General features: G+C 42.9%; 1 protein-coding gene and 1 long non-coding RNA gene across 4 annotated transcripts in view; one reads left to right on the top strand and one right to left on the bottom strand.

The window, feature by feature from the left end:
• The window catches only part of RAB6A (RAB6A, member RAS oncogene family), a 95,219-nt gene extending 89,789 nt beyond the window's left edge, over positions 1–5,430 (bottom strand). For 2 of the 3 annotated variants that reach the window (XM_021715842.1, XM_008064668.1), the window contains exon 1: positions 4,865–5,430. In XM_021715842.1, the coding sequence (XP_021571517.1) occupies positions 4,865–4,934 (70 nt within the window). In that variant the 5' untranslated portion in view covers positions 4,935–5,430. The remainder of the gene's footprint in view (positions 1–4,864) is intronic. The other variant, XM_021715843.1, reaches the window with a different exon arrangement.
• A 37-nt stretch (positions 5,431–5,467) lies between these two features.
• LOC110596241 lies at positions 5,468–10,344 on the top strand. Its single transcript, XR_002482346.1, has 2 exons — positions 5,468–5,554; positions 10,003–10,344. It is a non-coding gene; the product is annotated as an uncharacterized LOC110596241 (long non-coding RNA).
• Positions 10,345–11,910: the final 1,566 nt, after the last annotated feature.

Below are 11,910 nucleotides of genomic sequence, written 5' to 3'. Positions count from 1 at the left end.
GTGGTAGCGCGCGCCTGTAGTTCCCAGCTACATGGAAGGCTGAGGCGGAAGGATCGCCGGAGCCCAGCAGTCGAGGCTGCGGTGGCCGGGAGCGGCCACTGCACTCCAGTCTGGGCGACAGAGTGAGACTCCAACTCAAAAACAAAAAACAAACAAATAAAAATAAAGAAATTGGCAAATATGTAAAACAATGCCACTATCACCACATTTTTCATTAAAATGATCATGTCAACATGTAATGGGTGTATTACTATTACTTTCCACTGTGTTCGATATTTTTAAATTTTCTGTTAACTTTTTTTTTGAGTCAGAGTCTCACTCTGTTATTCAGGCTAGAGTGCAATGGCACTATTATGGCTACCACAGCCTCGATCTACTGGGCTCAGGCGATCCTTCCGCCTCAGTCTTCCAAGTAGCTAGGACTACAGGAGAACTGACTAATTTTTTGATTTATTGTAGAGATGAGGTCTCACCATGTTGCCCAACCTGGTCTCAAACTTCTGGCCTCAGGCAATCCTCTTGCCTCAGGCTTCCAGAGTGCTGGAATTACAGGCATAAGCCACCATACCTGGACTCAGTTAATTTTCTTTTCCTCTGAAATTTTTTTTTTTTTTTTTGGTATCTGTATGGTCACCTCTCTGTGAGGTTAATTTTCAATACAGCAAATATTGATATAAACTACATAAACAAAAGCCGGGGGCGGGTGCCATGGCTCATGCCTACAATCCTTATGCTTTCGGAGGATGAGACAAGATCACTTGTGACCAGGAGTTCGAGACCAGCCTGGGCAGCATAGTGGGACCCCATTATTACAAAAAAACAAAACATTAGCTGGGCCTGGTGCTGTGCATCTGCAGTCCCAGCAACTTGGAAAGCTGAGGCTGGAGCACTGCTTAAGCCCAGGACCTCGAGGCTGCAAAGAACTAAATTCACACCACTGCACTCCAGACAGGCTACAGAGAGAGACGCTGACTAAAAAAAGAAAGAAAAAAAATGTAAAACCACATAAACAGAGGCTTTTAGGTCCTCAACAATTTATAAGAGTACAAAGGCGTCTTGAGAAGAAAAGTTTAACCACACAGTAAGACACTTTTCCCTATCAGGCATATTAAAATTCAAAAGAGTTGATGTTCAAAAAAAAAAGGCAATACAAAGCGAACAAGGAAGCAGTACTAGGCAAGGTATGTGCTTCTCTCTTTGATATTAGATTTCCTAATTTACAATTGGTAACATTTGTATATAGTAAAATCTACTGTAAACCATTGAGTGACATTACTAAAAGTACCTCTGCTTCTCAAGACAATAGCCAGAGGTAATAACAAAAGAGATTCAAGGAAATTTCCAATTGTCTATTTCAACACCCCTTTATTAAATCATATGTACTACTGAAATATAGAGAAATCATAAGTTATCTGAAGATCAATACTGATATCACTAACTCAATCTGTTTCATATATTGACACAACTCATCTTCATTATAGAACATAGTATCTTAAATTTTTGATAAGCCAAATAAAACCTAATTTCAAATTGGCTCCAAGAACACACTTTAATATAATTTGAATACTGTTATGTTATACTAATAGCAAATAATTTAACAACTTTAACAAAGCAAAACTAACTTTGCTCAACTAAGTACAAAATTTAGGTCCAGTAATATTTTTTTTAATGAAATGGTTAGGTTTCTAAATTATTGGTTTCCTCACTACTATGAGTATCTGAAGTATCCCTGAATATAATCAAATGATGTAAGCATAAAATGTCATTGTTAAACTATTAATTGCATTAAAAAAACGTAGACTTTACCATAGCAGAGTATAATATAGGCTAACAGCTTTCATTACCTCAGATTCAACCATCATTCATTCACCAAATATGTTTAAGCAGCTACTATGAGCCTGATGCTATGGTGGGCAAAGGGGATACAATGAGCCGGGATCGATGGCTCAGCCTGTAATCCCGCGCCTTGGGAGGCTGAGGTGAGTGGATTGCCTGAGCCCACGGGTTCGAGACCTGCCTGGACAACTTGGTAAGACCTCATCTCTACAATAAATCAAAAATTAGCCGGGCGTGGTAGCACGCGCCTGTAGTTCCAGCTACTAGGAAGGCTGAGGCGGAAGGATCACCGGAGCCCAGCAGGTGGAGGCTGCGGTGGCTGGAAGCAGCCACTGCACTCCAGTCAGGGCGACAGAGTGAGATTCCAACTTAAAAAAAAAAAGGGGGGGGGATACAATGAACAAAATAGATAATAGTTTTTATCTTCAATGGACTTGCATTCTGCTCTGGGAAACAAAAACAAATACACAAAAAATAAGGTAATTGTAAATGTGGTAAATGCTATTAAGGAAACAAACAAGGCTCTGCCACAGATTACAGTCTTTGAAAGCTGAATTGTGGAATTCTAACAGACCTAAAGATAAATAATTCATGAAGAGTTACATCAAGATGACATGGATTCTACAGACCTTTGCTAATGCATAAAAAACTAGACACTGACCATGAAAACAGAGATCAATCTCTCATTGTCAAACAACTGAATGGCATTACTTAGCAACATAGTAGTCTTGAAAGATAATTAGCCTCATATCATGAATAGAATTTTGAAACAGAAAAAGGACATTAGGTAAAAACTAAGGAAATCTGAGCAAACAATGGACTTTTTAGTCAATAATAGTATATCAATATTAGTCCACTAATTGTAACAAATGTACTATACTAATGTGAGATGCTAATAACAGAGGAAATCATGTATGGGGTATATGGAAAAAGTCTGCACTATCTTCTCAATTTTTCTGTAAATCTAAAACTGTTCAAAAAATACAGTCGATTTTATGTAAAAATCTAACAAAGCTTCAGGTGGGGTTAGTAAAGACTTAAAGTAAGAAATGAAAAGCCATAAAACCCTGGATTGTGAATTAGAACATAAGTACTCAAGATATTAAAGGGAAATTATAAGATACTTAAGTTAAACTCTCTATTCATGATAAAAATTTCCCTAGACAGAGAAATGAATGGCTTTTCATGCAAACTAAACAGCTATGCATTACAATTTAAGGCAGGCAATGACAGACATAGAGTGCACAATAAGCATTTTGGATCCTATTTATCAATAATGACTAATAAGCTATATTTTACGTATGGCATTGTCCTGAAATTGACATAAAATAGCTGAACCAGAATCAACCCCATGGGTTCTACCAAGTTACTCACCTAAGGAAACGAGCTTATATTTACTTCAGGAAAATCTACAAGCAAAAGAAGGAGATTGTATTCTTACCCCCAAAAGGGGAGAGAAGAAGATAATCTATGTATGAAAGGAGAAAAATAATTTCCCAGGTCCAACTAGAGGAAATTCTGCAACTAGTATTAGTCTACTTTAATGGCATGTAAATTAGTATAAATAATAGTTCAAGATAGTAATAAAAGCTATGAATTTATTTCAGTTACATGTCTTCCAGTCAAAACAAATAACTAATGTTTTCTATAACCTCATCTAAGACATCTAGTGAGTACCCAATGTTTGATGACTTGGAACTAATCTCTCAATGTCTGAATTTTAAAGATGGTCATGAAAAGTCAGAAAAACAAAGGAAGATAATAATCTCTGTATTGTTGAGAGTCAAGTCTGTACAAACACAGCATAAAATTAAAGTTACTACAAGAAGCAATCTTAGAGACAACCATCGTAAATTAAGATCTTATATGTTATACAAAGTACAGCGACAGCAGAACCTGACCAGATAAATGACATAATATTCTACACTATCTGATGAGTGAAACTGTTAAGTATAAAAGAATCATTTAGCCCAAATGGTACTTAAATCTAATTTAGATTAACTAGATGATGAATCTATTACTACTCCATTAACCAAAGGAAATCCGACGAAACAAAGATGTTCGTTATTCTAAGTCTTCTTTCACATGAAGCCTACGTATATCACTGGAAAATACTCGAGAAGAAATGAATAATTAACATTTCCCCAGTAATTCCTGTTTGCACCACCACGAGAATCAGACGCTGCTTCATATTGAAACGAGAAAGGGGGGAGGTAAGATGCGAAAAATTCCAAGTGAAATGATCATGACATAGCATCTGGCAGAGATTGAAAAACCATCAACACTGCCAAAAGAATTGTCAGTGATTAAAGTCAAGAGAAGAAAATGAGGTTTTCCGAAAAGCCACAGCCCAATCTAATCTAAGGGGCAAAAATCGCTGCACCCCTTTTACCCCCAAGCACCCAGTTCCCAAGTCGTCTCCAATTCGGATATTTCAGACTAATTTCTCACCTAGGTAAAAACCATCCAACAAATTTTTCTAGGATCACCACTTTAAACCTTCCGCGACATCCGCACTTCTCAGGGCCAAGCCTCAGGGGAAAACAACGCCCAGATCCCACCCTCCTTGGCCAAGGTTGAAGAGGGCCCGCTCCCAGGAGTGGGGCTTATTGGAGTGGGCCTCACAGAGCTGAAGCACCCGAGGAGAAAGCAAGAAATAAGGGTGGGGCTCAAGAAAAGGGGCCAGGGGAAGGGGAGACGACGGAGACCGGAGGAAGAAAGCGATGGACAGGAGGCCGGGGCTGGGCGGGGTGAGGGCGGGGAGGGGCGCAGAACCACCGGAGATGGCCGGGCTGCGGGGAGCGGGGACGGCGGAGGCAGGGACCGAAGGACCCGCAGAACAGGGTAAAGATCCGAGCGACGGATCCCGGCGAGGAGCCGGCGGCAAGGGGGGACCGGGGGAAGGGCTGGGGCGGAACCGAGCGCGGACGCGAGGCGGCAGGGAGCCTCCGCGGACGGAAAGGCCGCACTGGGGGCGGTGCGGGGCAGCGGCGGCCAGCTGCCAGGAGAGGGGGAGCCGCGCACTCACCGCTCTGCTCCCCCAGGAACACCAGCTTGAATTTCCTCAGCGGATTCCCGAAGTCTCCGCCCGCGGACATGATGGAGCCGGAGGAGCTGCCGCCGCCTCAGCCCAGAGACCTCCCGGACCGACGCTGCTCCAACCGACGAAAAGGCGAGCGGAAGGGCGGGCGCCGAGCTCTCTCGGCCCCTGCAGGGCCCGGCGGCGGAGCGAGGCTGGAGGGCAGCAGGACTCTCCACAGACAGGCAGCCGTCGCCGCTGCCGCCTCCCGCAGAGTCTCCTAGGGCCGAAGGAAGGCGGTGTCGGAAGCCAGGGGTGCGCTCTGGGTTCCCAAGGCTAGGGCCGTTCCGATCCCTGGCACCCGGCACGGAGACTGGGGTGACAGAGGCGGAGAGTGGCCGAGCCGGAACCGCAGACGTGTCTGGGACCTCTCACGCGCAGCGCCTCAGCTCCCACAGCCGCCGCCGCCGCCGCCGCAGCCCAACCTGCTGAGTGCGCGAGCCTCTGGCGCGACGCGGGGCGAGCCCGGGCGCGAGCCTGCCGCCCGCCGGCTGCCGACGTGCGTGCGTGCGTGCGTGCGCGCCACCGCCAGCGCCTCCCTGGTTGAGCCAGCTCTCCCGGCTCCTCCCGCGCGGCGGCGACGAGGACAGGTTTTGACTCGCGTCGGGAGAAGCAAGGAGAAGGTGGAGCAGAACCGGGGTAAGTGAAGGGGTGGAAAAATGGAGCACTTACGTCACTTGCGTGATGAGCCAATTGGAAGAGTCCGAGGGCGAGCAGGCACGCGAGTGAGGTGGCGGCGCGAGAGCGCGCGCAGCCCTCGACCCTGGAAAGCGGAGCGTGGCGGCGGCCATGATGAGTGTGTCGTGTCTGCGCCTGAGGGGAGGGAAGGAAGGCGGAGGGAGGCGGGACCCGGACGGAGGTTGAATGACCCCAACAAAGTGCGGGAGGGGTCCAGTAGCCCTAAGGTGTGTAATAGATAGGTGCCTCCTTCTGAGGCCTCAGCCCTGCTTCACATTCCTCAGATTCACCCTTCACCCCTGCTCCCAACCCACCTCCTCCACCTTCTTTCTCATCATAATTCCTCACAGCTTCTTACTAGATACAATCTGGTCCATTGCTCCCAGGGATTTTATGACTGCCAGAAGCAGGGCCTCTTATTTTGCAGATTAAGAAACTGTAGCCCAGAAGGAGAAAATGACTTGCAAAATCCATCAAGTGGAGCCGAGGTTTTCTTGCTTTTCCTCCTCTGAACCTTTAAAACCTCCTTATTGATAAGGAGATACACAGTTGCCTAACCTGACTTGGTATTCTGTTGCCAATCCTTGTTCCCTAGATTTTGATAACCCATAACTTTATTGATGACTGACACCTACCTTCTACCTTGCTAGAAAAGGGCTTAGACATCATTTAAACCAAACCCCTCATTTCGCAGATGACGAAACTGAGGCCCACATAGGAAGCAGCTTTGCAGAAGGTCACACAACAAATTCAGGAAAAGCCTGAACTAAAGCCCAAATCTGGGGAAGGGGATATTTTAAGGATCACTCCTTGCTCCTAAAGCAGGGCTTCTGAATCTGCTATGGGCGAATCTCCCTAAGTCATATGAAGCATGTACATTTTCCTGTGGAGAGGGGCCATAGCTATTATCCCAGATTTTCAGCCTGGTTTATAATCCAAAAAAATGAAGACTGACAACTCAACCAAGAGGAATCTAAGGCGACATGGCAGCTAAGTGTAACGTGGACAACTAGCATGGCATGTTAGCATGGCATGTTAACTAATATGATAGCAACTAATGAGACAACTAACACAACTAAACATTAAGTTTTAAGATGAATGGGATCCTGAAACAGAAAAGAACTTCAGACAAAAGCAAAGGAAATGTGAATAAAGTATGGACTTCAGTTAACAATGTATCAATAATTGGTTTACTAATTGTAGCACATGTATTATTTCCGCTATTAATAATAGAGGAAACTAGACAGAAGCGTATATGGGAACTTTGTGTATTTACTAACTGTGCAAGTTTTCTGTAAATCTAAAACTGTTCTAAAAAATAGTTTATTAATAAAAAAGCTAAAAACCATCAAGCTAGAGAATTTGACATCCAAACAACTTCAGCCACACCTCGCCATATTGTGGGACAGGATCCAGAAAAGAAATCCCTGCTCTTGGAGAGGATACTTTGAAAAACTGGCATCAAGCCGGGCTCAGTGGCTCAGCCTGTAATCCCAGCGCTTTGGGAGGCCGAGGTGAGTGGATTGCCTGAGCCCGCGGGTTCGAGACCTGCCTGGGCAACTTGGCGAGACCTCATCTCTACAATAAATCAAAAACTAGCCGGACGTGGTAGCGCGCACCTGTAGTTCCAGCTACTTGGAAGGCTGAGGCGGAAGGATCGCCAGAGCCCAGCAGGTTGAGGCTGCAGTGGCCGGGAGCGTTCCACTGCGCTCCAGTCTGGGCGACAGAGTGAAACTCCAACTCAAAAAAGAAAGAAAGAAAGAAAGAAAGAAAAAAAACTGGCATCAAAACTACTTCCCAACTTAATAATAAAAAAAGTCCTTATATTTGTATAAAATATCTTATTCACAAAACACATGCATATAGATCTTATTATTTGGGAGTTATTCACTTGCTACAGAAATGACAGGATCAAACAAGCAACTTTTCAAACCCAGACCTGAATTGCTGACATAGAATAAATTAAGGGAGGAACTGAAGTTCTTAAAATATCATCTGTAACAAGCATCTAAAATGAAATGGTAAAAACCTGAGTTGTGACATGGACATTTGATTTTGGATGGGTTTTTTTTGGGGGGGTGTTGAGACAGGATCTCACTTTGTCACCCAGGCTGGAGTGTAGTAGTGCAATCATCGCTCACTGCAGCCTCTACCTCCTGGGCTCAAGTCATCCTCCTGCTTCAGCCTGCTGAATAGCTAGAACTACAAAAGTGTGCCACTACACCTGGTCAATTTTTTATTTTTATTTTTTGTAGAGATGAGGTCTTGCTATGCTGCCCAGGCTGATCTTGAACTCCTGGCCTCAAGCAATCCTCCTGCTTTGACCTCCCAAAATACTGCAATTAGAGACATGAGCTGTTGTACCCAGCCCTTTTTAAATATATATATATTTGATTTTACAAGTAACTGGTCAAGTCTATTGACCTCCCCACCATTAACCCAGAAGCCTACACAAAGAACAGCCTAAACCAAGAAACTTTTTTTAAAAGCTCATACAAACAAAAGTGAGTCGCTGTTTTTTCTTTCTGATGGGTACTAGGTTTTCATTATGTTTCCTGAAATAGCTTTAAAGTAACATTTGAGGATTGAAACTATAATTACTTTGTACTTCCTACAGAATTTATGAATCAATTCCTCCCTGCTGCTTTGGTCTCTGTAGTCACCTAGATGCTATTCCCTATCATTTTGAAGAGAGGTGTGGTATAGTCTACCTTTTACTTCTAATGTTTTCAGCTTTCATTTTGCATTGACATATACACTGCTTCATTCTCCTCTGAAGCTGCCTTTATATTTATCAGATACTTTGTGTAAGTTATATCTTCAGAGATTTTATGGTCTAAAAGTTGCATATTAAGTGCTATAGGGCTCAGCAAATAGAAAAATAATTTTGGAGAAGGAGGAATTAGGCCCTTTTCAAGAGTACATTCTCTAACATTTTTGCCTCCATAATTTCCTACACACACTTCTTTATCTTGAACACTTTTCCTTCCCTTCCCCAATTAAGTTATCTTAGTCCCTTCAGGCTGCTATAACATAATACTGTAGATAGGATGGCTTAAACAACATTAATTTCTCTCAGTTCTGGAGACTGGAAAGTCCAAGATCAAAGTGCCAGAAGATTCACTGTCTGGTGAAGGCTTGCTTCCTGGTTCACAGAAAACCATCTTTCCATTGTTTCCTTACATGGCAGAAAGAAGGCAAGAAAGCTCTCCGGGGTCTGTTTTCCAAGGGAACTAATCCCATTCATGAGGTCTCCACCCTCATGACCTAATTACCTCCTGAAAGCCCCACCTACTAATACCATCATATTGGGGATTACACTTTCAACATATGAATTTTGAAAGGACACAAACATTCAGTCTACTGTACAAGTCTTGAAGATGGTTACCCCATCTGCTCCCATACCCACCAACAATGTAAGTACCCTTGCCTGTCCTCCCATTGTACCCTATTCTTCCCTATCACTTCATTGTTATTATTTGTCAGTGTTCCCTGACTTTAAGCTCCTTTAAGTCAGATTTAATGTCTTATATACCCAACTCTTGAAGAGTGCTTGTTACATTGTAAGCATGCAAAAGATATTTGCTAATGAAATTAGAGGAATTATTTATTTTTCATTATCTTCAAAGGATGAATGGGATGTGGGCATGCAGAGAAGGAAGAGTAAGAGCATTCTGGAGAAAGAGAACATCACCCAAAAACATGTGTAAATTTATATTTATTATTATTTTGTTATTGTTGTTTTGTTTTGTTTTTCTGTTGTTTGAGTTGGAGTCTCACTCTGTCGCCCAGACTGGAGTGCAGTGGCCGCTCCCAGACTTCAACCTGCTGGGCTCTGGCAATCCTTCCACCTCAGCCTTCCAAGTAGCCGGAACTACAGGCACACTACCACGTCCAGCTAATTTTTTAAAAATTTATCATAGAATGAGGTCTTGCCAAGTTGCCTGGGTTGGTCTCAAACCCACGGGTTCAGAGAATCCACTTGCCTTGGCCTCCCAAAGTGCTAGGATTACAGGCTGAGTCTCTGAGCCTGGCCGTAAATTGATATTTCATTCCTAAACATTATTTATGAAAAAGATGCCCAGAAAAGTTTTTGTAACTAAAAATGAGGAACAATGGGAGAGGACAGGCTCACAAATTCAAAGTACTTACAGCAGTTTTCATTGACCAATTTAAAGGGAATCTCTAATTTGAAGCCCATGAGTGTGTTAGGAATCTACCACACAGAAATTGTAATAAAATCATAACTTGTCTTATGCCCCGAGAGACAAAAAGCTTTTGGGGGGAGAACTGAGATTTCATCTTATAGTGCCAGATACCATTGGTTGCAAAAATACACAAAAAACACAGAAACATGCTTTGCTTTCACAATACATTCTGGACACAAGAGATGTTTCCATCTTTCCTAGGGTACAGGCATATAACTCGATCCGAGCCAGTGAGAGATGAAGGAAATGTGCTAGAGGCTTCTGAGATGAATTTTCTTCCTTGATGAAATGGATCGATGAGAAAAACTGCCATTTTTTTCTGCCATTGGATGTGGTTGTGTAAGGACATGATATTTAGAGCTAAGAAAGCTCTTCCGAACATTAATATATAATTCTGAAGAAAAAAGTCAACCCACTGATGATGGCTAAGCAGAGAGCTAAAAGGCATCATTGAACTACTGTACTGACCCTGGGACTGGCCTTCCTCTGGATTTCTGTTTAGTAAAATAATAAATGTCTTTATAGTTAATAATGTCTTTGTAATTTAAGTGTCTTTGTATTTCTTTGTTATTGTTACTTGCGGCTGAAAGCAACTGACATTCTCATTTGTACATCCCTTAAAACTTCTTGCATAGTTCTTTAAAAATTAGGCGCTCAATATTATATGTGTATGAGGGAGGACCCCTCCAAAAAAACAGAATTATTTTTTAGAGGGCGGATCCCATGTAGTAGGCTTTCCCAGCAAGGTAAATGTTCTAGAAACCCATCAGCATCAGTGTACATCAGACTGTACAACCAAATGTAACTTGCCTAAGAAGCCAACCAACTAACGTTGTTAGAGGCTGCATTCAGCTTCAGTACTTTTTTTTTTTTTTGAGATTCTTTCAACACATTTACCCATTTCATGATTGGAGATTTACACGAAAAACCAGCCCACATCACGCTGACTGTTCAGCAGTTTTTGACCAAAAATGTCATGACCCCCATGCCCCACCCTCCCTATACACCGGATCTCTCCCTGAGCGACTTTTTATTGCCCTGAACAAAAAAAAAAAGTTCTCAGAGGAAAACATTTTGCCAATGTGGAATAGGTGAAACAAACAATGGCAGAAGCACTAAAAGGTATCAAAACTGAACAGTTCAAAAACCGTTTTGAGCAGCGGAAAAAGCGTCTTGATAGGTGTATTGCATCAAACGGAGATCCTTTTGAAGGCGACTGAAGTTTAAACGTGTAAGAATAAATGGCGGCTGGCTCACGCCTATAATCCCAGCACTTTGGGAGGCCAGGTGAGAGGATTACCTGGGCCCAAGGGTTCAAGACTAGCCTGGGCAACTTGGCGAGACCACGTTGCAACAATAAATCAAAAAATTAGCCGGCATGGTGGCACATGCCTGTAGTTACAGCTACTTGGAAGGCTGAGGCAGAAGGATTGCCAGAGTCCAGCAGGTCGAGGCTGCAGTGGCTGTGAGCGTGCCATTGCACTCGAGCCTGGGCAACAAGAGTGACAGCCTCTGACTCAAAAAAAGAAAACATGCGCAATTTTAAAATAAATAAATTCTGGAGTTTTTAGGGTCCCTCTTCATACATATAAAGTAGTAGTTATCAAATTGGAGCTGCCTTTTTCTGTTTACTCCCTAAAAAGGATTTATTACTGTCAGAGAGGCAGGAAATCAATAGCAGGAGAAAAACTGCCCAGGTGAAAGAACTGAAATCATATTGCTCACATTCGAAGCAAATAATAGCTCTGGCAGGAATTCAAATTCCATCAACTACAAAGCTCTTCTAACCCATACTGCAGGTTATTATAATCACTGCTACTAAAAATAATAGTGGGTCAATATACAAAGTATAAAAATGACAAATGCTCAGTAATTCAAGGTGACCAATTAAATGAGTATAATTAACACAAGGCATGTTAAGTAAGTCTTATTTTTATTTATTTTTTAATTTTTTTTGAGTTGGAGTCTCACTCTGTCGCCCAGACTGGAGTGCAGTGGCCGGTCCCAGACACCTCAGCCTCAACCTGCTAGGCTCTGGTGATCCTTCCGCCTCAGCCTTCCGAGTACCAGAATTACAGGCATGTGCTACCACGCCCGGCTGATTTTTTT

Source organism: Carlito syrichta, unplaced genomic scaffold (assembly GCF_000164805.1).
Source record: "Carlito syrichta isolate Samal-C Ts95f unplaced genomic scaffold, Tarsius_syrichta-2.0.1 Scaffold307839, whole genome shotgun sequence".
NCBI classification, from domain to species: Eukaryota; Metazoa; Chordata; class Mammalia; order Primates; family Tarsiidae; genus Carlito; species Carlito syrichta.
This window is presented reverse-complemented; position numbering and strand designations above follow the sequence as displayed.